The sequence below is a fragment of the Folsomia candida genome, unplaced genomic scaffold, assembly GCF_002217175.1.
Source record: "Folsomia candida strain VU population unplaced genomic scaffold, ASM221717v1 Fcan01_Sc020, whole genome shotgun sequence".
Classification (NCBI taxonomy): Eukaryota; Metazoa; Arthropoda; class Collembola; order Entomobryomorpha; family Isotomidae; genus Folsomia; species Folsomia candida.
In genome coordinates, this window is record NW_019091212.1 from 2,869,684 (window position 1) to 2,896,573 (window position 26,890).

At 41.8% G+C, this 26,890-nt stretch overlaps 1 protein-coding gene and 1 long non-coding RNA gene across 3 annotated transcripts in view; one reads left to right on the forward strand and one right to left on the reverse strand.

The window, feature by feature from the left end:
* LOC110857956 (protein slit) overlaps positions 1 to 26,890 on the forward strand; it is a 53,117-nt gene that overhangs the window by 6,259 nt on the left and 19,968 nt on the right. For both annotated transcript variants that reach the window (XM_022106566.2, XM_035858406.1), the window contains exons 3-7: positions 158 to 229; positions 13,989 to 14,060; positions 24,983 to 25,054; positions 25,143 to 25,214; positions 25,301 to 25,536. In XM_022106566.2, the coding sequence (XP_021962258.1) occupies positions 158 to 229; positions 13,989 to 14,060; positions 24,983 to 25,054; positions 25,143 to 25,214; positions 25,301 to 25,536 (524 nt within the window). The remainder of the gene's footprint in view (positions 1 to 157; positions 230 to 13,988; positions 14,061 to 24,982; positions 25,055 to 25,142; positions 25,215 to 25,300; positions 25,537 to 26,890) is intronic.
* On the reverse strand, positions 17,314 to 17,838 carry LOC118438373. Its single transcript, XR_004836728.1, has 3 exons — positions 17,760 to 17,838; positions 17,577 to 17,626; positions 17,314 to 17,513 (listed from the first exon to the last, which is right to left on the reverse strand). It is a non-coding gene; the product is annotated as an uncharacterized LOC118438373 (long non-coding RNA).

A 26,890-nucleotide genomic window follows, 5' to 3' on the forward strand; every position in this document is an offset into this window, starting at 1 on the left:
TTATGCATGCAGAGTTGTGTGTACGCTGCTCGTGCTTGGCTTGACTTGAACAATTCGAGGAGGAAAATGGACTGAAAGTTTTGATTGAATTAACTTTCAGACAATATAGCAACGTCTGAGAGAAACATATTTCATTTTGACTATTTTATTTCATTAGACAATTGTCCGATAACGAGATTCATACCGTGGAGAAGGGCTCCTTTCAAGATCTGGCCTCGTTGGAAAGAATGTAAGTTGTAACTTTTTCAATATAAATGCATACGCTTCAAATGCCTCCTCGCTGTCTGTCTTCGCTCTCTTCATCCCGTCGTCGTCGTCGTCGTCATCATCATGAATCTCATTCAATTGACTACATTATTACGACACGACGACAACCAACAACACGCTGCCACTTGAGCTGAACCAAACCAGCAGCAGAAGCAGAGAGTAACCAACTTGGTCGTATTATTTGTTGTCCTTAACCAACCATCACCCTTTCAACGGGATAAACATGTCCAATAATTATTTATTTACTTTGAAAAGACATTCACATTTCGCCCAGAGAGAGAGATTTAAACGTACCAAGTTACCATACACTCGACCGACTCTAATCCAATTCAATCCAGTTGTAACCACTCAGCAGAAATTTGTCATAGATCGGAGGCCTTTCGTCCCCCGCAAAAGTGTGTACTCCAAGTACTACGAGGTTTGTCGTGTACTCGGGCCTCCAGCTAAATGTACTGTTACTCTGAAGTACAGAGGACTCCGATCTATGAATCTTGGACTAAATTGCAAGGCCAAGTCTGTTTAATCTATTTGTTCATATATCTGGAAGCCTTATTGTCGCCGTCGTCGTCCATTATTTGTCGTCACTTATTACTATTCGGCAAATTTTTTGAGCTACGACGAACATAAACCTCGGCTTCTTTATGCAGTTTGGCTCCACTTAAGTTACTAAAACTAAAAACGTCATATTAATTTGCATTAAGCGACCAAGATTCTTTCTGGCACCTTATTTATTCCGTTATGTAATAGCTTCCTTCCTCCTTTAGACAGTTTTCTAACAGAAAATACCGTCCAATGCCCAACATCGGATCCAGTTTTACCCTGTATGATAAAGCGTGCGTAATAATGGGAGACAATGGGCACTGATTGCCTGGTCACTGATTGCTTTTTCCTCTGCCATTATTTTTTGACAAATGGGGACTTAACTTATTACAGTTTACAGTATTTATGAAGTCAAAAACTTAAGAAAATTTACAAGGAAAAGAGGATTTTAAATAAATAGACGGAGGCAGCTCTTACAATTGAAATAGGAATCTTGCTCATTCATCAGCCCACATATCTTAAGTTATGGTGTCGTTACTGGCTATTCTACGCATGCAAATGAGCCAATTCAATTTCATTTCCCTACTTGAGCGTGGGCATTTTATAACACCCCGATTGAGGAAATATGTACACACACATTTGATATAACAATTTCCTTTATATGCCTCATGCTCCTGTTGTTGTTTGTCCTTCCTTGATGGAAGTCAGGGACAAGGATTCAATGCTTTCTTCTTTCTTCTCCTGCTGCTGCTCCGATTTGAAAAGAAAATGCTGGATGAGTGGTGACTGATAAGGAAACAGGTTGAGTTTTATTATGGTGACTTCTCCATTGTTGCAAGTCTCGCGAGTTAGTGGTGAGATAACTGTCTTATCAGGACTGGACTCGTCTCTCCTTGCTCCACGGTTGAATAGAAATAGTTGGATGATGATGACAATGGTTCCTTGAAATAAAAGGGTGTAAGATACTCATACGTATTAAGTGCACATATGAACGCTTATTTCTTCTGGGGGAAACCAATTTTCAAGATAAGATGCAAATACATACGCTCGTATTCGGGTAAAATAGGATCACCGAATCTTTCTCGCGGAATATAAACCGATGATGAGCCGGTGGTCGTCTGATGACCAGCAGGTTAGTGCTGTAACCAATCTGTGTCCTTACTCACGTAACGTCATTCATGTGAAGATCTTAACAAAGTGCGGACTTGAAAATGGCAGGGTTTTGATTTTAGTGAGTGGCGTGGCCATCCTCCTTCCTCGTTGAGATGACGGAGAAGGTGTTGTTTGTTGGCATCCAAAAGAACGCATGATTTGGTTAGTCGTGGTCTTCTCTAATGCAGCGAGCAAATTTCCATCCGAACGGGTGTTGGTCTTGTTATAAAAGTAAATGGAGTGGATGGAGCCACGTCGTCATTGGAGATCTCGAGAAAAATGAGACTGAAAAGGAAATAAGTGGGTACTGCCGCCTCGGGACCCATAACGGCCGAAGAGAGGAAAGGAGAGGGCGAAACTGGTGCGTTAAAGGACTTGTTCGCACCCCGTTGATAGTTTGATAGCCGACGACGACGAGGACGACGACGACGCATCCAAGTAATACGACTACACGTTGTTCCTTAACACTGCCAAATATAGCGGCGTTGAGGAAACACTATCATTTTATTGTCGAGTAGCAATCTCTCTGCATGGCTCTGGTCCTCCTTAGCACGCACCAATCAACTTATCTTCTCCTACTAAATACGATAAGCAAAGTCAGCACAAGAGAGCATAAAAAATTATCTACTGCTAGAAAACGACCAAGCAAGCAATCACGTGTCGTTCTTCTCACCAAGTGTCCCCAAGTGTTTACTTCATAACAGGCAGCATTGTATGTGTACGTACAATAAGTTGCAGTGTCATCCTTCCAAACTTTCTTGGGTAGATATTCAATTTCGTCACATTCCCCGTCACTTCCTTGACCATGCAAGGAGCTACCAGCTACACATTTGTATAGGAAACTGCTACCAACGTAGGAACATCATCACACGCCGGATTTTGATTACACGTTCGGATTTCCTCCAAAAACGGCTGCCGCCACGTCCCATCAAACAGCGTCCAAACACAATTAAATTAATGGATAAATAAAAACAAGTTCCTTCGTCTTCTTTTTTCCTCGCCTTCGCCTCTCATCTATTCATCCAGTTCACTGACTTTACTTGGATGTTACTAAGTGCCGAGATTTATTCACCAAAAGAAGAGTTGCAATAATATCCAAATGTATGGCAGCTTGTGTTACATGCTGACTCTCACCAGTACCAGGGCACCCTTCGCATTTCAATTGATGAGCATGCATGTGTGTGGCATCATTCATTGAATAGGTTCATCTTCTCCCCAAATTGGAAGGCTATTAGCTTACATGAGATTTTAAGTGATCAAATGGACCGCACGAAGAAGCAAGTTTTTTTTCTCTCTCTCTCTTCTGATTCAATCCAAACTGTTTAATAATCAAATCGAAATCGACCCTCCTTCTTCTTCGCATCTCGTATGCATCGTGTAAACGATACGCTTTTCTCATATCAAAATATAAGCGAAAAGAATTGTAGGAGAAACGCAACAGCAGCTGCACTTATTCAATCCATGCATGCATCCGTCCAAGAAATGTGGCTGAGGGAAACATGCAACTGATTAGATTTCGATATGTTCCTCACTTTCTGAGGAGAAATCGGGGATTAGACTTCGTCTCGGTTTCTTCTGTGTGTGGTTAGTAGTGGGGGCTTAAGGTTGGAAAATGAATAAAACTCGACGGTAGTTGGTTGGTGGGTGTGGGGAGCGCAGTTTCTCTTGGAGCTTGGCCAGAGACCTGGTAACGCGTTCCCTCCTCGCATTTCACTTAAGACGGCAAGGACTCCAGCTGCACCGAGAAGGCGCCTTGGCTTAACCTCGGAAAGAGAAAGCACAGAATTCTACCCCGACCGAATTGTTGCACTCCTTTTTTTAGAAATCCTTGTGACCAGATGGGTCGTTTCTTGAGTGAGTAAGTGTTGCAATGTCCAGCCTGGAATATGGATACAGAGAGAGGGAGAGAAGGAAATAGATCTCGGACCAGATTTTCAGCAAGGAGGATTTTTCTCTTTTTCGGATGAATAGGTTGGAAGTGGCTGATGGGGTGGTCCCACCTTTTTCAGTCGGGGAAGAAAGAGAGAGAGCCAACTTGATGAAGAGGAGGATCGGGTAATCCGGCCCGGCTATGTCTCACTTATCTGTGTCCGTCTTTCTCTCTCAAATGTTGCCTTTATCTCGGACGGACGGACGGGGAGCGAAAGTGAAAGTGGGAGGCAGGCAGGCTGACTGAGTTTGGAGAAAGCAAGGAAAGGATGAACGTACGGGATTAGAGTATTTGTGCCACTTGCACCATCAGCTCTCTCTCAGAAATGTTGCTGCACTCCTTTGACAGCGAGGAAGAGAGAAGCAACCGTCTTTTTCTTCTCTGTCACATATTCATTCCCGTGTAAAGAATAAAGCGTTTCTTGCCTGTATCCTCCTCCTCGTCGTCCTGGAACATATGACAACTTCCTCCTCCACCATGCATCACAGCCAGACAACCCACTGGAACGTGTGGACAGAGAAAACTGCCATGATCTCGGAGCCCTGGTGTCAATTTATCTCTCCTGCAAGAGGTACCCGTATGTCACTCGTGCCCTAGAAAAATGCGGCGTAAAATCATAGCAGGGCAAAATATCACATAAATCTTTTCAAGTATTGACTCGACTTAATCTCCGACACCGGAGGGATCATTAGTCAACAGGGTGGGACAACCCGGGTGAGAAAAACCTATTGTCAGTCAGTTAACAAGAAGAAGCGAGGAAAAAAAGAAATAAACACATTTTTGCATTCATGTACACGGCCCGAAACTCGTTTGAGCGTGGAGCCAGTGTATTAATTAATCGGTACACAAAAGTGTTGGCATCTCTCTGTGTGTGGTTGGAGGAGAAATGGGCTGGCAAGACATTAATAATGAAAAGAAGAAATTATGAATTGTGATCAAGCACTTTTTGACTTGGTCGGTTGGCACGGTGTGGAAGAATCTCTCTCCTCCTGGCAGGAGAGAATTGGAGGGCTTTCAAAGAATATTAACTGCCGTCTTCGTCTTCTTTCCCTGCTGTTTCATTCTCAATACGTCTATCTCATGCCATCCCATATTCTTTTCTGCTTCGTGGCCAACGTGTATGAACTCACGCAAAAATTATTACGTACGTTTGAATTCAACGCAATAAATCTCTCCTGTCCCTTCCAAACTCTGCAGAAGAGCTGTAGGTGATTCCTCTACTGCTTCGCACAACTACTGCCCACTGACTCGGCGATATAACTCACCAGATCTCGAGGCTAAAGTCAACACTTTTTTCCTTATTTAGCACCACCACCACCAGCCCATTAGCAAATTTAGAATACTTTTTAATTAACGGCGACGACGACGCGGGCAATATTGTGAGCGTTTAAATTCCTTGGTCGAAAAGTTACTTCACACTGCACGACGTCTGTATTATTAAATATGAATGGATGGACGTCGTCTCATGAGAGCATTACTTGAGCTATGTGGCCCTCGTGGCATCTTTCAAACAAAAGGGTACAAGTTCCTTATTAATTGACATCATTCTTCAAGTCGAAAAGTCTGTATTTGCCGACGACAAAGTGCATACAATATTCATTCATGAGTTTGGCTGAATAAGAAAGTTGGATGATGAGATGGATAGCTCGATGCGAATGTAATGAAATTAGTGATGCTTCATCCAACCACGACGACCATTGGGAAACAAGGAGAACCTGAAATTATTATTATTGTTGAGACAGATTGACAGTGAGAGACACACGCTCATTCCTGGATAATTATTTATGACGAATTAATTGCTTTCTTCTGACAGCAATTATGCATTATCGTTTGCATCTCTCATCTAGATGCCAAATACACTCCAGATGTCGTAAGCACATATATTCCACCTATATTTTATTTATTTTTTAGCCAGTTTATTACCCTTTATTGCTCCCAAGCGATAGTATTAAAGTCTCAAAATACCTACGAAGCATAAAATTGAACGTCTTTCTTACGTCATCATGCCGCATTCCATCCCCTGAAAGGAAATATCTCGAAATAAATGTGTTGTTGTTTGTTGTTGGTCATAGTCTGGAAGAATATATAAACTGATTTACCACCACGTTTCAAAAAAGATTTGTTCATCTGGCATCTCTTATCGCCACCATCTATCCATCTCTACACATCTCAAGGTGGGCCACATTTCAGCCAAGATTTTTTAGCAAACTGCACATATAATATTTTTGCCGAAAACTGCATTCTCATCACGCTATGGGAGAAAAAGAAGGCACATTTACTCGAATCAAAGTAAACAAACGAGTCCAGTTTATGTTTACCTTTTGATGAAATATTCGCCATTTATGTGCAGTTATTGCGCGTGCTGAAGTGCTATGTTCATTTGCAATCTGTTTTTGTCAGTTGTAAGTATTTGCAGGTTTTTCAAAGTAAATGATCCGCTGGTAAAGCAGTGGTTGAAATGTTGAACACGTAGCAAAACAGTCGACTCATCTGCTGCGCCGAGCTTGGATGAAGTGTTGAAGCAATGATGATCCGGAGATGGTTTTGGTTTCGTGGGGGTTAGGCAAGAATGAGATGAAGATGACTCGGCACAGATATAGCTTACGTGGAAGTTGGGGTGGTTACAGGATGGCTTCAGTCAGGGGGCTGTGTGCTCAAACACGTGAAAGCTTTCCAGTCTGATGGCCATGATGCTAAATGCTACTCGCTATATGTGAACCAAGTTTGTGTGTTTTTCTCCTTGGGCTCAAGTGGTGCAACATAATCCAGTCGGTCAACACAGCACCCTTTCACTCTGAATTCAATTATTACGTTTAATTCCCTCCAGGGCTTTGTGAGAGCGATCATCGCCAGAGATCATATCACGAACTGCTCCTCCTCCGGTACCGTTTACCTTCACAATATTTACCTCTTCCGTCAAAAATGCGGCAATCCATCATACCCGCAAAGTACGAGGCCCAACTGAACGCCTGTGTCGAGCAGTGAAAGGCGACGAGACGGCAGCTGAACCATGTATCTGTATGTACTTATCTTCGGATGCATGTAGGCCGATGGCTAAAATGAAGAACCAGTCAACTTAAAATGAGCATTTTCATTTCATCCAAAATCTTCCCCTTCATCCTCAGAATTTCATCCGTGATAAAGAGTGGTGGTTGGGTTGCTGTTACCAAAATGTATTCTCTATACTACGCCACACAGTCATAATTCAGGACTTGATGAGATGCGAAGTCTCCTGCTGTTCGGACCGATGTGGTGTTTAAATTTTAATAAGCCGCATCCATACCGGAGAAGAAGGAGGAAATTATCTCCTTTCCTCGTCTCCAAACACCTAATGAACCAAGTAAACCAAAATCATGCTGAGGATACTTTCACAATAGTAACAACAAGTTATTGTGCCACGGTATGCGACTCCTTTCTCATGTCGCTCAAACTTATCGCAAGGCGTAGAGTTTCTTGGTAAACTATATGCACACGAGTTTGGTCCACCCCAAAATAATTTAATTCGCATGCGAGCCATAGAGTTCACTTTACATACGTGCCAAAGGTACATAGGTTTGGTTGGTGAATATCCAATTGTAATGGCAAAACCGGTATTGATCCTCAAAATTCTGTCATTCCAAACGAAGTTGACGTCGGATGCTTTGTATGATTTGAAACGTGTCGTGGTATGAGAAGTGGAACCTTGAATCTTTGATTGGCACTCTAGATTAAAGTTAATGCTGCCGGCATGCTAAGATAAATGTCAAGTTTAGTGAGATTTTGGAGAAACGAGATTTACTTCATTTTTCAATTTTTTCATTAAAACCTCGACGTGCCAACCCACCACGACCACGAGGAGTGGGTCGGGATAAACTCGCGAGGATGGATGGATGGATGGATGGAGAACAAAGTGTGGAAATGGTGGTGGTGTCCGAAAAGTGGGAGAACAGATAGATAGCGGAGGAGGGGTTTTAGTTTAGATCTCGAAAATGCGAACTTGCCAATGTCAGCAGCAACAAAAGTGGCAATTTGAACGTAATGGTTGATTGTTATGGCTTTTAGGGACTTAAGTGATGAAATATGGTGAAATGACGTGTCCATGAGAGCAACTCGAGATTTCGGATACTTTGAAACAACGACGACCAAGATTTTACGTGTGCCAAATGGCAACTTTATTAGCATCTGGTTCTAAGTTTATCTAGAGAATTAGCTTTCATCCGTGTGGGAAGCAGTATATATAGCCTCGATGGCGTCCATGTCGAATTTTTGCACCAAAAACACCACCATTTCCATGTGGAAAGTGTACATTTTCAGTGCTCGTAAATCCTCACGGCGTTGGGAGGGTTATTCTCTGTCTTTACCAGAAAAACGGTCCACATATAGATGACCACCTCTCCACCACCACTTGACAAGAGTTGTGTGATCACTTCTTCCCACTCCTCCACGACGTGCTGGCTTCTTACTTCTCCTTATTTTCACTTATTCTCCAACAACCTAATAAATCCTGTGGGTAAACTAAATTACAAACGGTCATAAATGGAGTGAAGTAACCCTTGGTTGGGTTTTATCACAAAATGTGTTCTCCAAGTCACATCAGACTGCTTATTTGCCCAGCCTCTCACTCTTTTATTATGCTTCCTCCTACCACGGAGGAAATTAAACTTCTCACTTCTCGACGCAGGCAGGATGCAAATCAAACTCTACATATCACGCTAATAAAAAAGGAAAACTTGATGGGGTTGGAATCATCTGGATTTAATTGTCTGACTGGGTGAAACTGAAACATTTTCTTGCATCGCAGCCGTTACTTCAAAGTATTTACGTTTTTACTTTCACATGTTTAATTGTGAGTTTGATCGCAAATAGAGCTGGATTAATTTCAGAGTGAGTTAATTATTGCATAAGAATTGCTTTATTTAGTAGGAAATGCTTTTCTTCACTCCTTTTAGTTCGCCCGTGGAAATGAATTGGGTTGGCGTCCATACATAACTAATCCTAAGTATATTCACGTCAATTGTTATTGAGAGGCCTGCAAACTTTTTTTGGTCAGAGCACAAAATAGCACTTTGCTTAATGTGATACGATTCTTACGATGGCTACAGTTTCGAGAACTTTGTTTCTTATCCACGTCTTCACTTTTCTCTGTGTAGATATATTGACCGAGGTGAAAGTCGTGCGAAATTGTGAATTCCCGAACTACTGGCGTGACCAATTTATAAAAAAGTTTGCCAACTGGGAGAAAGAAAGTGTACTAATTATCATCGGATACGTTTATGCCTTGTCGTTGATCCAATTCTCATTTCCTCGGGTGAAATAAAAAAAACTCGAGAAAAAACATTGTGGAGGTTTTTTGTTGGACAACAGCTTCGAATATATATATCTACTCGCAGTAATGATTAAAATAACTGTAAGTGCATTAGACGGGCGTGACATTATTATGGTCCAAGTTGACTCTGGTGTTATAAATGCGTTCCCATTATCAATTAAATGTGCAGAAGGAATTGCATCATGTAGATAAGTACAGTTTTGGAATGGATGGTGGTGGTGGGATAACAATAGAATCATTCAAGTCTGGCATGGTGGGGATGAATGTTTAGAAAATATTGAAAGCGAACGTGCTAAATCCGAGGTTGGTGAGATAGGAGGCAACAAGATGTAGTCATAATTGGACAACGAGAGATCCAGTCCTGATACAACCACCACGGAAAACAGCACTACTGAAGACTCTGTATTAGTTGGCATTAGACTTGCATCCACCCAGTGAGCCATTGGTTTAAATGAAGTCCCTGGCAATGAATTGTACTTATGTCTCTTCCGAATTTAATCCCTCTTTTGTCACTTCTTCAACTATTTCAACTAGCCAGCAACCAGAGAGGAGTTGAATCATCCACTGTACTTAAAGTTCCCAGAGCTCAACTCAACGATCTCTCTCTCTCCTTGATCCCTGCTGCATTTAATTCTCAAACTAATTGTGCAATGGGCCAGAGTGGATTGTGTGTGACCAGAACATCTGCATCTCTTTTCTCTGACCACTCCGTTCTGATGCACCACCATGTCTACCTTCACTTTATTTCACCCATCTGTCATGGAGCCCACTACATGCGTCCCACTCTGCAAATATTTGAGAATGGATCGAATGTCAAATTGAACTTCACCTACTTTTCTCTTCCTGCATTTTAGAGCGATTTTGGTAAAAATGTCGAAATCAATTAGTGGAATGAGTGAGGTTTCATGAAATGTCAGGAGGAGGACACGTAGCAGAAAGGAAAAAGTGGGTACGGACAGAGTGGTGGGCGACTGATGGGTGTGACACAACCCTATTTTCTCATCTCAACTCGTACAGCACGTTTATCTTGGAGGATTCGTCCCTCCGTGATCCTCGCCCTTTTCTCTTTCTCTCTCTCTGATTGACAGGGCTGGATGAGTTAATCCTGGATAATGTGCCTTGGGCAATGATGGGTGTACAAGAACATTAGATAAGATTTCGTATCAAAGTGGAAAAGTAGCAACATTTCCCCTCGCGTGTCTAATTGTATCCTTGTTGGAAGACGTTATCCAAATTTCCATCAGCAAACTGCGGCTTTCTATCCGTCCCTACCACCACTCGACTCAGCACAATTGCACAGATATGTTTGGAAGATTGTCGAAATTGCCAGATGGTCATTTGAATAAGAAGTTGAAGATATGAAAAGCTAGATATGTACATATTTGTGCCGCGGCTTTAATGCAATGCACATTCGCTCCTCTTCTTCTTCTTCTTCCTATTACGCGAGATGATGATGCCCTCGCGTAAATAAACAAGTCTGCGAAGCTGCTACATGCTACAAGCTAAGAGATAAGATCAATTTGGAATCTAGCGATTGCATCGTTTTTGAGTGGGATTGGTGATGGTGGTCGTGGTCGTGGCGTTTAGCTGGCTTTTATGGTCTTATAAATTCTTAACGTGTCCACAAAATTAATTTTTTCATTATTCAAACTTTGCGTGAAATGGATATGTACATTTGTACGTATGTACGAGTCAAGGTCCCTTTATTTTTATTTAATGCGAGTACGCCGTACAATCTGTCACTTGTTATTTGTGATGGTCATCACGAGGATTTGAGGAAGGAGGAGGAGGAGGAGCAGGGAGGATCGGAGCCAGCCAGCCAGCATGACATGGTCTCATCTTTTTCATGAAGATCGTGGCACAGAAATAATTGAAGTCAGAGTCGACTGCTCCTTCTCGTTTGCTACAATAATGGATGCATGGGCCTTTGTTTTCCATAATATCCAATCCACAGGAATTTTTGTATGTTTTGTGCTACGAGGGTTGTTCGCAGCCCAGAGACATAGCAGATCTCCTTCGTCTTCTTCCCATTACAACGTGGTGTACATCAACAAGCCACAGATAATAATCATAATGATAGTAATAAGACAAGACGTTTCGCTGCTTGGATAGAGAGCCACCCGTAACTTTTTTCTAAAATCAGGCCGGCCCTTCAATCCACTGGCCTGTCCAACTCCAAAACTTCTCCACGGCTGAATGACGTTCTCGTCCAAGGTGGTGCTGGCAAGTCGACTCTGGTAATTTTTCTCTCGAGAGGTTTTATTCATTCTTCTCTCTCTCTCTATTCCTGATCGTGATTCAGCTACTGATAGTTGTGTGTGATGCGATCGGGAGGAGGACAAAAAAAGCAAGCTCATTATTATTATTATTATTATTACTCGATTTTAAGCGAGCAGCTCTGGCTTCACAACGCTACTAAATAAACCACTTGATTTCGTTTCGTTCCTTTGTGGGGGACAACAATGCCCAGATTTTTCGTGGTTGCGGTCGTCGTTCGTCGTGGTGGAAAAGAAAAGTAGGCGAGATTATGTACAAAAGAATTGGACGCACGGATCTCTACCTGCCTGGTCATGAACATTTGAGGACGACGTGACCAGAGAACCCACACGATACGATTTGGGTGGTGGTGGTTGTCTCGTTCTCTTCTCGCGTAAACAAATTTGTGCAGATTGCATGCTCTTTCTCTCCTTCTGCACCTGAACACGACTGACGGACGAGGACTAAAAAGTCGCCCTAGTATACGACACATAAATACACGCAACAGAGTTCCAGGATGGAAGGAAGTTGGCGACGTGGGCGCGACGCCACGATACTACGACCAACCGAACCCGGTCTGGTCTCACTTCCTGCACATTCAAAATTTATTACATTGAAGGTCTTAAGTTTATGCCTTTTTGGACTTCACTTTCCACTCACTAAACTTGTTTTATACTTTCCTCCACCAAAGCAGCAGCAGCAGCAGCAGCAGCCAGCTTTCTTTCTGCCTAAGGAGAGGAGAGCAGTGTAATCGCAACGCAGTAATGCAGACGAATGGTTAGAGAGAGAGAGAGAGAATTCAGTAATCTCTCCGCTAAGGATAAGTTCCTTCCTTCTTCGACATTAAGAAACTGTTGGTCGGAAAGTTGGTTGCTTGGTTGGTTTGGTTCCCTCCCGTTCCTCGCTCTCTCCTTGATATCGGTGTAATAAAGCTCCACGTCAAATCTCCTCGGACTCTTTTAATTTCCTTGTAGTAAAAACGCATTTCTTACTCACAATGGTCCTGGACTCGACGGACGCTCGTTGTTATTCCTTATTTCTGGGCATACACGCCGCGATTAAAAAACAACTGGAAGAATCCGAATAAGCTTTTGGTCCAAATTGGATTGTAAACCTGGGTGGATTACTGAAACAAATGCTTCCACCACCTCCACCAGGTAGGAGGAAGTACTAAGCCCGGCACCACTGCGTACACACACCTCCACGGACCCAGGAATTTTTTAATTTGAGAACACACAAATAATTTTGGCTGTATGAAATGTCCCAAGGGATTTGGCTCCGATCTAATTTTCCTGTAATGAAGATGGAAAAGACGGGGAGAGGAAAGGTGTCGGCTCGTGTTAGGCGAACAAATCCAGACAAGTATTTGCAAGCCAAGCAACTCGTTCTTTTGCCACCATGGGAGAAAAACCACGGGAGAAAGGAGTTGAATGGGTGGAAAGGTAGGAAACAACCTGCCCGCCTGCACACACTGCTTCCTAATACTTTCCAATATCAGAGTTAGTTTATGAAGACAGTTACTGCTTTTGGGCATGTTTGAGGTAATACTGCTCTGTTTTTCCCCTGGCTTTGGGACATCGGCACAATCAGGACAAGAAATTAGACACGACATTACTTGTTCTCAGCAGCGACAAAAACAAGTAATTTCGTGCATTTTCCTCCCGTTTTTGGAACTCTGCCGTTCCTGCTACTACTCACTTTGAACTAATATATATGAAGTAAATGATGACAAAAACCCCCACCTCCACCTCGGCTACCACGACACATGTTCAAGAGTAAGTTTATACATGCGTTATGAGGAGTTAGTTGTCTCGGTCTGAATTTCTTTACAAAATAACTTGGTGCCTAATAAGAATAAAGCACGACAAGGTTGTCAGTCGTGTCACTTGAACTGCCTCCCAATCAATCAGACACAATACAAGTAGTAATAACTCGGTTGTCGTATGTACGACATGACTGCCTCGGTCGACCCGGCGTAAAAAGCCCCACTTAATTTATCTCCTCGCTGGAAGGATAATGCTGGAGAGAAAAGTATGCTTATAATCTGTAATGAGGTCCATTTAGAAAGCCAAACCGTGTCATTGGAGGGTTGCGTGTGATAATAGGAGTAGTGCTACTACTTAATACACTGTCGTCTACGAATTTCCTACTCATTTCTTCCCCACTAATACGACGACTTTGCAGCTACTATTTTATTACTACTTGAGAGGATTGAGTGCAGCAATGTGAGTGTAAAATGGTATTGAAACTTTACGTTGCTGGAACATTTCTCTTTTTTATGGAGACAATGTGTACAAATTTCTTATGCAGGAGTGGTGGTTAATCAGTTCAATATGTGGCCCAAAATTTATCTACATAGTTTCTTCTTAAACCTTGCCATGCATAATGTATTAAATAGTGTGGATTGTGGATGGATGGATGGATGGATGGAGAACTTATATGCTTTTGTGCTGTGTACGTATTTGCTTGAAATTCTCTAAAGTTTTTCTAACCTCCTTCCACTCAATGAATAACATTTTGGTTTGTTTATCTTTTCAGACGACTGAGCACCAACAGATTGAGAACGATTCCAGATCTCCTGTTTGCAAACAGTCCCAGCTTAGCAAAGATGTAAGTCCGTGATGCGCTTCCGTTATTTCAATGGATTTCTCCTAAGCTTGATAAGCTCTTTGTAATTTGTTAGTTTAACTGTTTACTACATAAGTATAGCACGGCATACAGCGGACCAATACGTTTTGCAGACAATTGCAATGCACCGCTGTCGTCATTCGTGAAAAAAATCAAAAACAAGCATTACACGGAGTACAGTACTCAAAATAAATGTTCGTATAAATGTACGCTGGCAACGTCGGCTCACTTGGGAACATTTGGCGCAAATTAATTTTTACCTCTAAAAACTAAAAGCTAAACTGTTTGAAGTCTGTCATTCAATGTGCATGGGTGGAAATTGTTTTTATGGATTATCAGCCCACTCGGTCTGGTCTACTCTTCTGCCACATTTTCACTTTGAGCTTAAAGTCCATCATGTTTTCGACCTGTCCAGCAGCACTGGCAAAGTAGAAAGGCAGAGAGAGAGAGATAAAAGAACTTTTAGGCCAGAATCCGGATAGATTGGATGAGGGCAGAAGAGAGAGAGCGAGAGGGGAGGGACGAGGAGAGTGAGAGATCCAAGAAAGACGACCACTTAGAGGAAATCATCAGGTAATTTAGTGATGGGAAAGTTAACAAAGAAGTTCGAAAGCCTGCTTCCCCGTCGTCGGAGAGAAACAGATTGCTTGAGTGGTGCATGGAGGGGAGCACAATAACAAATCCTTCACCACTGACGAAGATGTGGCCTCTCTCTCTCTCTCCTTTGCCGTGATTTCAGAGAAAGTAGATTTATTTTCTCGTGGGCGAGTGCAAGTCGTGGTGCAATCTGTACTCAAAGAAAATGCAACGATTCACTGTAAAATTTAAGGACTTTGCCCAACAAAACGAGAGACCGAGTTGAGCTCAGAGTTTACCTTGTATTAATAATCCTTATCAAATCAGGAATAAATAAGTAGAGCAGCAACTCGGTGGTGGTGGTTTTCTCGTCGACAATGAAATGTTCTACTCTCCTGAGACATTGTTACGTATTGTGTTTGCAAAGAAGAAAACTCAAACTGCGGCTCTGTCCCACTAATTTATGATAATTAGCGAAAACTTTGTAAAAGTATGGCCAGATTGGCGACGGAGAAAGTAGACCTTTCCCTGAATAAACAATGCAAATTCTACACTCTACAGACCAGGTGGGCACAATGGTGGACAGGTTTATGTAAAAGGGGGAAAGAAGAGATGAGATAAGGCAATTCTATTCCAACGTCGAGTGGTGGTCTTGACCACATTTTTAAACGATAAAGTACAACATTAATCCAAAACCGTGCCCAGATTCGCCCATTTTCACAACGCCATCCAAAAGAACAAATCGGTATGATTATCATGCATTGGGTTTGGTTAGCCAGTTAGTTGAGACATTCCCACCAACCAGCAATGATACAACATTATGTCCTTCCCACCCCCACCATTCCCCCATTACCGTAACTGCGACGACTTACTGGATACCAGTTTTTTGGGGAAATGACGAAGAAAATAACGCTAAACCACATACATGCAAAACTGGTGGGTATAATAATAATGTCTACGAGATGGTATGTCGTACATGCATGTTCATCTGCACCCCGGCTGCTTATGTATTCCTGCCGGATTTATGGGCTCAGTTGCAGATAGACCTCCTCCATTTCCATTATTATGCTGCAGTTGGGGAGCATTGTTTCGTTGTGGTGAGGAAGAAGGACGGGAGAAAATGAGAATTTTCCAATTTCTCATCCCCATTACCTTTTATACTCTGACGGCTACATCATGTTCGCCTCACTCGGAGAGGCTCAAGTGATCAGATACGACATCAAAATCATCACCGCACTACCAACAGCAGCATAAATGTTGTGTATTCCTATCATTTCTGGACGTGATGGCGTGGATAAATAGAACGAAAAAAAGACGGTCATGCCAGCATAATTTGATCCACTATTTATTCCGGTCTGTACAAATTATTTGACTTTTTTATGACGCTCCACGGCGTACAAAGGGAGATAGGAAGAGGAAGGAATGTTAGTGGATCAGACTGGGAGGAAAATGAGAAATGGGGTAAAATGTAAATGGTTTTGGTGGAGTCGGCCACCTGAACATTTCCACCCAAATTATGTTGAAGGGGATCTTGTAATGAAAGCTTAACAAGTTTGCACTTTGAACTGATTAACCAACACACCTCCGCTCCTTGTTCGTCGTCGCAACCAACTCGAGTGGTCTTTTTTGCTCAAGGCTGTAGTTTTTAAATGGTGCAAGCTCATACACACCTGTTCATTGCATCATAATAAAATATCCATGCACAAAAAGACTCCTATTTTACCTTATTCTTCTCCTTATCGTCGGCAGCATCATCAGTTCGGGTCGATTATGACAACAGCCCTTTATCATTCAGGATGTGCAGTTCACTCTCTATTTGCTTGAGACTCGAGCATGCTTTGAAATTCCTCCCTGTCGATGAATGATGTGCATGGCTAGTTGCTTGCCCATTACGGTCTTGTCGAATGATCATTGTTTTTCTGCTACTTTAATTATTTTCATTAATTATGACGCTGACTGAACTCTAACCCTGTCTGAGTATGGGTCGTGGTGGTGGGTGAACTAATCATTAGTTTTTCAGTCTAGTGTTTATGGCAGTCTTGCGTGGTTGGTGGAGTTGGGTTGATCTTGAGCTTGGTATTTTTCATACATACACATGATTGACAAAAGAGGAAACTAGATCTGCATTAAATTTGCATTGCTGATGCTGCTCCTGCTAATTAATAGGTATTTGATGCATGATCAAAGTATGAAATGGTAAGGAAACCCATCTACTACGACGTGTCGTAGATGGGCAACTGGTCATCAGGATAATGGAACAAGCATTTCCTCATTCTATGAGATTTATAATTCCAAAGTTTTTTGTAGGTTTTAGATACTCAGGTTTTTTACACATAAATTGTTGGCCCATTTTCATAAACGATCCGGTAAAGTGGTTCCGGTTGCTTTGCATATTTTTTGTACACAAGTTAAAATGCATAACTCACCCGGAGTTTGTGCGTGTTTACGTATTTACAACAACCCCACATCCAACTCACTTTTTCCTACTTTTGAATCTAATTCTTCGAATAATTACCCCAGCAGCAGGAGCAGCAGCAGAAGTAAGGAATCTACATACGGAACACTTATGGTCTCATGTATGTAGTCAGTCGTGTTATGCACGTGTTTTCTCTGCATGCATCAAATAATGGAGGAAAACGACGAAACTTCTTGTCGAGAAAAGGGCAAGATTTTATTATCAAGTTAATTGGTATTCAGAGAGGACAAGTTTCAGAATGTTTGGAGGGTGGAAATTAAGAAATCTTCCGTCGACTCGAACCACACGATTACAATTTCTCGAGTATGTATATGATCTCCTTCATTAGAAGTTTTAGTTGGAGTTTGCTGCACGTATGCAAGTATGCATATTGGAGTTCCTGCCTGGTTGGAAAGTCAAATAGATGACTGATTGTTGGATGGAGGAGATGTTTGATAACTTTTTACCTCGCGATTAAATTATCCGAATCCAGATTCATGTTTCCTTGTTGAAAAACCTGTTGGATTAAAACCTGGTGGAATGATTATCGAACCTTATTTTTATTTCCCAAAGAAAAAGACTTGCTTATTTGTTGTTGTTGATATAATGAACTTGGATTACATGGATTTAGCAAAAGTTAATTTTAATACCGATGAGGTCGTGTCTCACTGTCTCGCATTACGCTGGTTTAGGATTATGTTACTTTGGACCAGTAATATAGCACAGTTCCTATCATTGTGTATTCAAAACTGGTAAATAAGTAAGTACGTGGTTGCATGAAGTAGTTCTTTGTTGCTTAATATTCAAGAAAAGGGCGAGACGATTGCAGTTTGCATGTTTTTCTCGATGCATTTACCATTAAATTAACGTCAAACTAATAAAGCAATCTTGTTTTGAAAGCATTTTCTTCCACCATTGAGAATAAATAGCCACATTATTTGAAAGTTGATGTGTACGAGTATAGGCTGTATTAAAAGTTGGCGTTGTTTGTTACCATCCCAAAATATGTACAGACTTGGAGGCCTCGACGTTTCAGTGGGAAAGAGAAAGTGACCCGCCCCACATTGTGGAAAAACTTTTTGCTTCGTTTGCGTGGGCACCGTGCAGTTTTATTGACAGTAATTGTTTTACTGGGCTAATATCCTTTCACGAGTGCCCCCCGTAATTACAATTTGCAGTTTGAAGTGTGCCCGTTGCGAAAGATTGGCTCGACATTTGTACCCGTCAATTATTAATCTGTTTGAATTTGGAGTGCATGCAAAAGGTCGCAGCATGGTATTTATGGATTAAAAGAATGACAACTTTTTGCGCAGAAATTCGAGACGACGTAACGTAGTTGCAGAGAACATTCTACACTTTCCTCAAATCAGTTTCTTAGTTAAAAGTTATTAATACTTCGTGTAGATTGCTTCGTGCCCCATTCATATTTATTAGCGTTTGACAATTATGTGAATCTTGCGATATTCAGATGTATGGAATTGCGGTGATAATTTAAAACTCCAAACTTTAATAGTATAAACCAGCTGCTCGTGCATGTAGTTCCCGGCCTATTACCTGTCACGACAGCTTAAAAGGATCATTCTAAACGGTTCTAATAATGGAGTTATTAGAATCAATTTGGTCGGTGTGCCATTTCCTTTGGGAACCATATACACCTTACGTTTCCGACTCTGCTACAATTTAGAAAGACACTGCGTGGTTGAGTGTTTATGCTCGTTGTGCTGCCTTTTTGGGAGTCTCAGCAGTAGTGACAGTCTCACAGACAGTGGGGTCCATCCTGTGAAGAGGAAGCGTGTGTATGTACATCGCTGGCCCCAAGGCGGAATACAAATAAGACGCTGGATGGAATACCTACTTTTCCACCAACCATATAATACCCAGCAGAAGAAGAGTATCATCAGTTTCCTGACCACGTCTGGTTTGGCCATATACATGATGATTTACTCTGTCGTAAATGGCCCTTTATAGACTCCAACCAGCGACGCATGCTTCTTAACAGGCTGGTAACGTCTGTGAAATAACAACTAATCGCTTCATCTCCGCGTCCCAAATATGTTTCAAATTTGCCAGTCCGCCATACTTACGTATTGCACTGCAAATTAAGCAAATACTTGTCGAACCCATGGACTTTTTGTATGTACGAAATTATGCCATCTCTGATTTCCTCTGACTTTTTTTGGTCTCTTTCACCAGAAATTATGATAATTGTTGCAAAATGTGAAAGGAGGGGGAAGCTAATTATGGAAAGCAATCAGAGCGGGTTCTTGTTAGCGTTATTATTATACACAAATCCCCAACATCACATTAAAAGAGGAAGACTTCAAAGGAGAATCTTTGAGATTTGAGTGCCCTGCCCACGCAGAAAGAGCGAGATGGAGATGCAGAGCAGCGGAAGAAATGGAAGTCGGAAAGGTAACTTCTTATGTAAGGAAGAAGATGCTGCTTCCACGGAATTTGATTTGTCTCATGTGGGAATTGGTCACGAGATGAATCGAATGGGATGAAATGATGATGATGGAATGTTCAGTGGAGAGAAAATCCGGTTCAGAAGACTCTCGAATGAGGTTATGATGATGAGGTGGCGCTCTGGGACTTGGAAATGCGACGCTTATATGACTTTGATCCGATTATTAGCTCACCCTTTCACTATGCATCACGACATTACTCGCGACATGGAGAAACCTCCACATACAAATTACAGATTTATTATCAGCAATGATATTATTATTCTTATTTAGTAATAACGACGTATACTTTATTACTTTGTATGCATATACACGAGAGTAAAGTCAGAATCGGTATCAGTCTCATATTTTGACGACGACCAATATTCCTAGAGCTCTTTCGTATATACATATTATTTGTGCAGATTATGGCCACTATTTCGCTACACGAACTACTTTCCGTCATATTTTTCAGGAATCGACACCGTCGCGCGTATGTATTCCTTTTTGGAAAGCATCTTACATCAAACATTTCCCTGTCCGCATATTCTCTCAGAAACTTGAGTCAACTTTCATATCACATCCAGCGAGAAATTTGATCCATTCTGCGCTACGTAGCTAACATTCAGGTTAAGGAGGAGTACGTACGATCTTTGCAATGCCAGATTTTGATGCCATTTGGATACGTTGTAGAACTATTAAAGTGTAGAGAAAGAGGAGGAGGGATAGGGACCAAGTTTAACATGAGGTACGCCCGCTACACCCCCTTAAAATGGACATCCAGTGCTAAACTAGCCGTACTAATTGTAAATCTTTCACTAAAGTACCACCTTGTTTGGATTTTCATAATTTGTACACATTCTTGATTCCAGATAGTTACTATTGAATATGATAAGGCAACCACCTGAAATCAAGAATGTGCACAATTTATGAAATTCCAAACATAATTGGATTTTTGGCGAAGATTTTAGTGCGGTTAGTTTAATACTGGGTGCCCCTTTAAAGAAACGTACCCCATGGCCTGTGACCCTCCTTCACTTTCTCTACACTCATGTAGCCCCACAACATGTCCAAAGGGCGTCAAGATCTGGGATTGGAAATGTCTTACGTACTCCTCGTAAGTGGAGCACCTCCCCCTCGGGTATGATGACATTTTATTAACAAGTCCCTCTGTAAATTGTGATGTCTCTCTCTGCTCGAAGAAAAACAACATGGTTGTTGACATAAAGACTATAATTCCAGAATTTATAGAGAGACAGAGATTACCTGAATCACACACGTAAAGTTTTATTTTATTTTTACTTATGTCATGTCTCCCCTTGCGGGGGTCGAGAGATTGCGGAACATCATCATAAAATTGTGATTTGAGCCCTGTCGTATCCTCTAAAAGGTTCAAGTCTGGAATAAACCCAGTCAAGTGGTGGCTGACTCTTTTGGAACGAACGGCTTTAAGTTTCCACATTTACTGCCTATACTTGAGCTTCGATTTATGAAAAGTAAACCTGGCAGAGACACAAAAGAAGGAGGCGAGTACGTTTAGTAAGCCAAAATCATTACATTCATTATGTCAGCTCCTTTGCGTACAAGTGCGCACTCCACAACCTTCTCAAGAGTTTTTAATTTGGATGCAACTCAAATAAATGAGCGAGAGCCTCGTGCTAAGCGAAATTCAATCCTTTTGTATTATAAATGGTTCGACAAACAAGATATTAAGGAGAAGAAGAAGGAGATCAATGGTTTTGATGTCCTCCATCCATTTCCGCCGCGTGCTTCCTCCACACAATTGTATCGTTCTCTCTTTTCTACCATTCCACTACTCACCCAAATCTAAAACAGATTTCTTTTTTTTCCTCCTCCTCTTATTACAATATCCACGACTTTTTTCATTAACTAGGAGGAGGATTTTAAATTCCAGCATTCCAGAGGAGAGTAAAACTTTTAAATTCCCCAAAGCTTTAAATCATCCTCTGCAAACATCCTCTCGTAAAAGTTTGTTTACTTTAGCCTCATGTATACCAAGTCTGGCACGAAGAAGTAGTCGTGGCGGTGGTGGAAGTATTGTGCAGTTTCATTGTTGTTATCCAACAACTTTTGGATGGATAAATGATTCCAATATAAATAAAACTTGGTTCCGAATTTTCTTGCTTTGTTGGCTCCTTGTCCCACTGACGCTGGGAAACAACGCACGAAAAGAAATTGGAACGGATTGCAAACTTTTTTTTGCCCGTCGTACATATGCAGATCCTTCATCGGAATAAAACAATGAATATTTGTTGTTTTCCAATGTTTTTTCTATTATTTTTCATGAAATCTACATTGCATGAGGTTACGTATGTATGCCTGCCTATCACGCAAGATGAGAGGGCAGGAAAGCCATACGTAATATTATGCTGTGTGACAAAATACATGTTTCCACATTTATTTGCCACCCAGCTAATTGAACATGATTGGAAGCTTGACGAGTGGAGATACTGACGAATTAAGCGAGATGCGTGTCAAGCGAGCCCTCATTTTATGGACAACAACGGACTCGGGCTCTAATTATTATCGCAGTAAAAGCGGAATGTGGTCTCATTGCTGCGTGTGGATGTACATACATCGAGATATCTGAACATAAAACTAGTGTGCATGCAGATGAGTTCCCATCCTCCTCGAAAACTCACAACATTCGAATGACTACTCTCAATACAAAAGCACTAAAGTTAATTTGACGTGTATAAAGACAGCTTTAAATTGCGTCTCGTTTGGGAATGATGATGAGGCGTCAGTGACACCAGGGCTGCTGCTGCTGCTGCCACTGCCACGATAATCTAAGAACCAAGGATTTTAGGAGGGCAGAGGAAAACGTATTAGCTGCACACAATGGGATGAAAACCTTTATTAGAACATTCCAGTCGAATTTAATAATAAATTTCCTGATCCTTTAATTGTCTCTGCATGGTTTATGACAACTCAACTTTTGATTTTAGTCGGGAGGCTGGTGGTGGTGGTGAAGGTGGTGAAGTTTCTTTAACCAGCCCAACAATGAGAATCGTTTCACACAATGAACAACGACCAAGTTGGAGAACGGACCAGGAGAAGATTAAAGATTGAGAAATCGCTTATAGAATTATGCTGATGGGGCCGATGGGAAGTGTCCTGAATGAAATAATAATGAATCAAACGCAAGGTTTTGTACGTATAATAGCAGTCGTCGTATCTATCTCGAGCTCTTAGCGTGGTGGTTTGGTTGTGGAAGCTGGAGGTGTAGCTCGACATTCCAAAACGACCAGTTTCTTCTTAAACCGTAGGAATTCTCGTTAGATTGGAAACCAAGCAAGCATCACTTTTCTTCCCATATTTGGACCCATCTCTCTTTTCTCACCTCCTTCTTCTCATCCCACTAAATTATACTCGCTTTCATGATTACCCTCTAATTCCTTTATTGCGTCTCATCGCAAACTTTACAAGACTTAAGAGGAGCAGGACGTATGCAAACATTCGACGACGACTGCAGCACCCGACGATGTGCAGAATGTTAATGGTGCCACAATTTGATGTTCTCCCACCACCACCACGTCCTCCTCGGTCACCATCAACCCCGGCCCTGTGCAATTCCTCCACACACGGACTATTATTACATAAACCATTATTACGGACTGCTAGATATTCCGTTTCAATATGTGTGTTATTCCCGACCTGGAGGAAATTGGAGACGACGACTTGAGGAGAAATGAGTTTTTGAATCCGTGTGTTTTTTTGTGGGGAAGATGATGCCACGTATGCTGGCAAGATATCCGTGTCCAGAGAATTTGTGCTGCTGCTGACAATGCTAAGCCGTGATTTCTCATGCCTTTGTCAGATAAGTGCATCTCGTTGGACTGAAGCTGGTGGGGAGAAGAGGTGAGAGGATTATGGAGAGTAACTCTGAATCTTTTTGGAGAGACCAGGAGCAGAGGATGCATCACGAAACGAAAGGGTTTGTGTACTGCTACGAGAGGGGCAATACTATTCCCAGTGCGGAGATACTTTTTCACTCCCAGCCATTCAAGTCCGAGAAGAAGAAGAAGAACAGAAGCAGCAAACAACTTTTGTATAAAAAATACGACATGCACATCGTTTTGTATCCATCTTGATCCTATTACCGAGGCCTAAGCTCACGAACCTCTCCTCTCAAGACAAAGGTGCTCATCCAGGATGGAAATCCACATTTGTATTCATAAACATTCCGCTGCAACTCCCTGCCTTCGAACATACGATAAGTGAATAGTAGCCACCAGAGAGAGAGAGAGAAATGCGATAGAAATAAATGGGAATGAAATAAATATGTATGTAGCCGTGTAGCTCGTCATGGTCCAAAATATAATACATGCTTCAAAGTTATCTGCCCATCTTTTTGCCACTTTCTGCACCTTCTATCGATCCGGATTTTGAGGTCAGAAAATGGCAAATGCTTTGCAAATATTCTGCCACAAATTGTCATCCAAACTAAATAAATATGTACAACTCTGCTTTTTAACTTTGATTTAATAACTGTCCCATAAGAACTGAAATGCAGTGTACAACGCCAATGAGCAGTAATGACCCATGACTGGTTGGCATTCGCTAATGAAGATTGGCACAATCAGTGTGAACACTATCGCGTAAATTACCATAACTGTCACAAATAGATCTCGTCTAATGTCTCCTCATTGTTGTGTCTCGTTGCCCTGAATTTAAATTATTCTCATCTCGCACCACTCTGCGCTGGCTGGTTGCGATTAAATTAAAGTCGTCATTTAATTGAAGGATGATGCTTTTGTTGTGCGCCGGGAACAACACACCTCAACAAAGCCTGTGGCTTTTCCCCAAGAAATGCGGCGTTGATTATCTGAAACCAAGCCGGAGAAAGAATGATGGCTCTCCGTAATTAAAGTTGACTTGACTATACGAGCGAAATGTTAATGCGATCTTGCGACAACCAGGAGCTTTGCATGCTGGATCAGGCAACGTATGTGCTACCAGGTTGACTTTGGCTCGTTAAATAATATAAATAGCTCGCATTTTTGGGGCCGTGTTGAGAACGCAGTTGGCAATACGAATGGCCCACAATTTGCGAAGTGTCACTACAACCGTATAGTGGTACACAAACAATTATGCGAAGGAATCTCATGTCTTGTGATGCTTGGTTTAGTAGCGAGAATGTGCATTCATGTATCTCCGCATATATGTGACTCCTTGTAACTATTTGCCATTTATTTACTCAGCAGTATACAATACATATAGTGGTACTTCGTTAAATGTGGTTTATTATTACGTACATGTGTAAGCATGTAGGTATCACACCTTAACAAGGAACACGTGGTTGGCATAATTGCTTCGAAAATGTCAAAGCTTATTAAAGTGACAGATGAACTGGAATTTGCGCCCAGAGGACCACGTTGAATGAATGAATCTTGTTTAATTTCCAGAGATTTGAGCCACAACCAGCTGAGTGCCATTCGAAAGCGATCCTTGATGGGGCCAAATTATTTAAAATCACTGTAAGCCTCTTTTCGAAGCAAATACGAAACACAAGTCTCCACTTTCACAAGCTCGTTAACGAAATAATTTAATTGTTTCATTCCAAAGGATGCTGGATCACAACCATCTCACGTGCATTGACGAGGCTGCCATTCGCCCATTACGAGACTTGGAAGTTTTGTGAGTAACTTATCAGGAAATGAGTTTAATAATAAAATAAGTTGCTGCTGATTGCGGGTGACTGATTGAATTAATTGCCCACACAGGACGCTGGAGAACAACAATTTAACGTCCCTGCACAAGGACGCGTTCGAAGGGTTGGTGAAACTGAAGCATTTCTCACTTGGAAACAATCCGCTGATTTGCGACTGTCACCTCGGTTGGCTGACCCGGTGGTTGAGACGAGCTCCGAAAAGTGTGTCGCAGGCCAGGTGCAACTCACCCTATCATCTCCGAGACAGAACGATTGACGAAGTTTTGGAGTCTGAGTTCAAATGCGCTGGTGAGTGGGATTAAGTTTTTATTAATTCTTACAATTTTAATCCCGCATACGAGTTGATGTTCCAGCGTCTGCATAGTTGATGGTGGTGGTGAGATTAATTTCTACTCTGGAGAATGCAAACACGAGAGAGAGCGAGCGAGAGATGGGAGTTTGTTGAGCATTTGAGCTCAGAGTTCCTTTGATGTCATATCGAACACGCAATAAGCTCGGATCTGTCTGAACGTAGGGCTTGAATAATATGGCACCACCCATTTTAACATGTTAAACCCGTCTTAAATGTCTAATGAGGATGGGCAGCAAATAAGCAACTGAGACGTTGCAACGGCTGGAAGAGAAATTCATTCTCAGCCCTTTAAGACATTTAATGAGCATATTAGATTGTTATGAAGTTAACTAGATTGCCCAAAAACCGCCTGCCTTTTCTGGTGGTGGGTGCCGAAATCTTGATTTTCCTCTCTTCCACCAACAATGAGAATGTGCAGGTTGTTGTAAAGATAAAGTCTCCTCGGAGGAGAAGAAATCTCGAAAATGTTGCTCTCGGCGGCTCCTTACTCCTTCCCATGCAGATTTAGATGGACAGAGAGAGAGGTGCATTATGGGGACGGAGGAGAGAGAGCACATGTAGTCATGATTTTTACTGGTCTACACCCAAGATCAAATTTCAACATTTTCTTCCTCTCTTCTTGTTTCGATCCTCATCCGCGACGACGACGACCTTTTGCAGAGCAGTGAGAGACAAAGGAGGAGGAGGAGGAGGAGGAGGAGAAGTCGTCGAGATTGAACATTATGACATGCAGATGCAGATGCAGCTTTATTTTTATGCTGCGTTTTTTGAGAGAAGTCGTCGCATTTATAGGAAAAAGAGTTCAAGTCATTCTGTTGTTTCTCAAGTGATTTAATTTCGGCCCTTTCTCCTTACTCATCCTTCTGTCATGTGTCAAACGTCAGGGGCAGAAGAGAGATAGCACAATTGGATTTCTTGCCCATGACTTTCCTTCATCTTCAGACAAGCAAATGATTGTTTTTGAAATAGTGCATTCATCTTCCCCAAGTCCATTTTATCTCGTTTTATTTTGCATTCCTTACTCTCCAGTCCTTTCGCAGCCATTCCTACAAATGTTTCCACTTGCTCAACATGTACATAGATAGATTCTTCTTCTTCTCTTCCTTCGTTTCCGGGAAGCAGCATCAATTTCCAGCTTTTCAAAAACTCACTTATCGAGGAAAAATACTTTTATTGCCTGGTTTCTCTCAACCCGAGAGAGATAGATGCGATACTGCTATTTGTCAGAGAGGGAAGGATTCACTCAAATGCCTAAACAACAACAGGCCCCGTTTTTTGTACTTTGTCGGT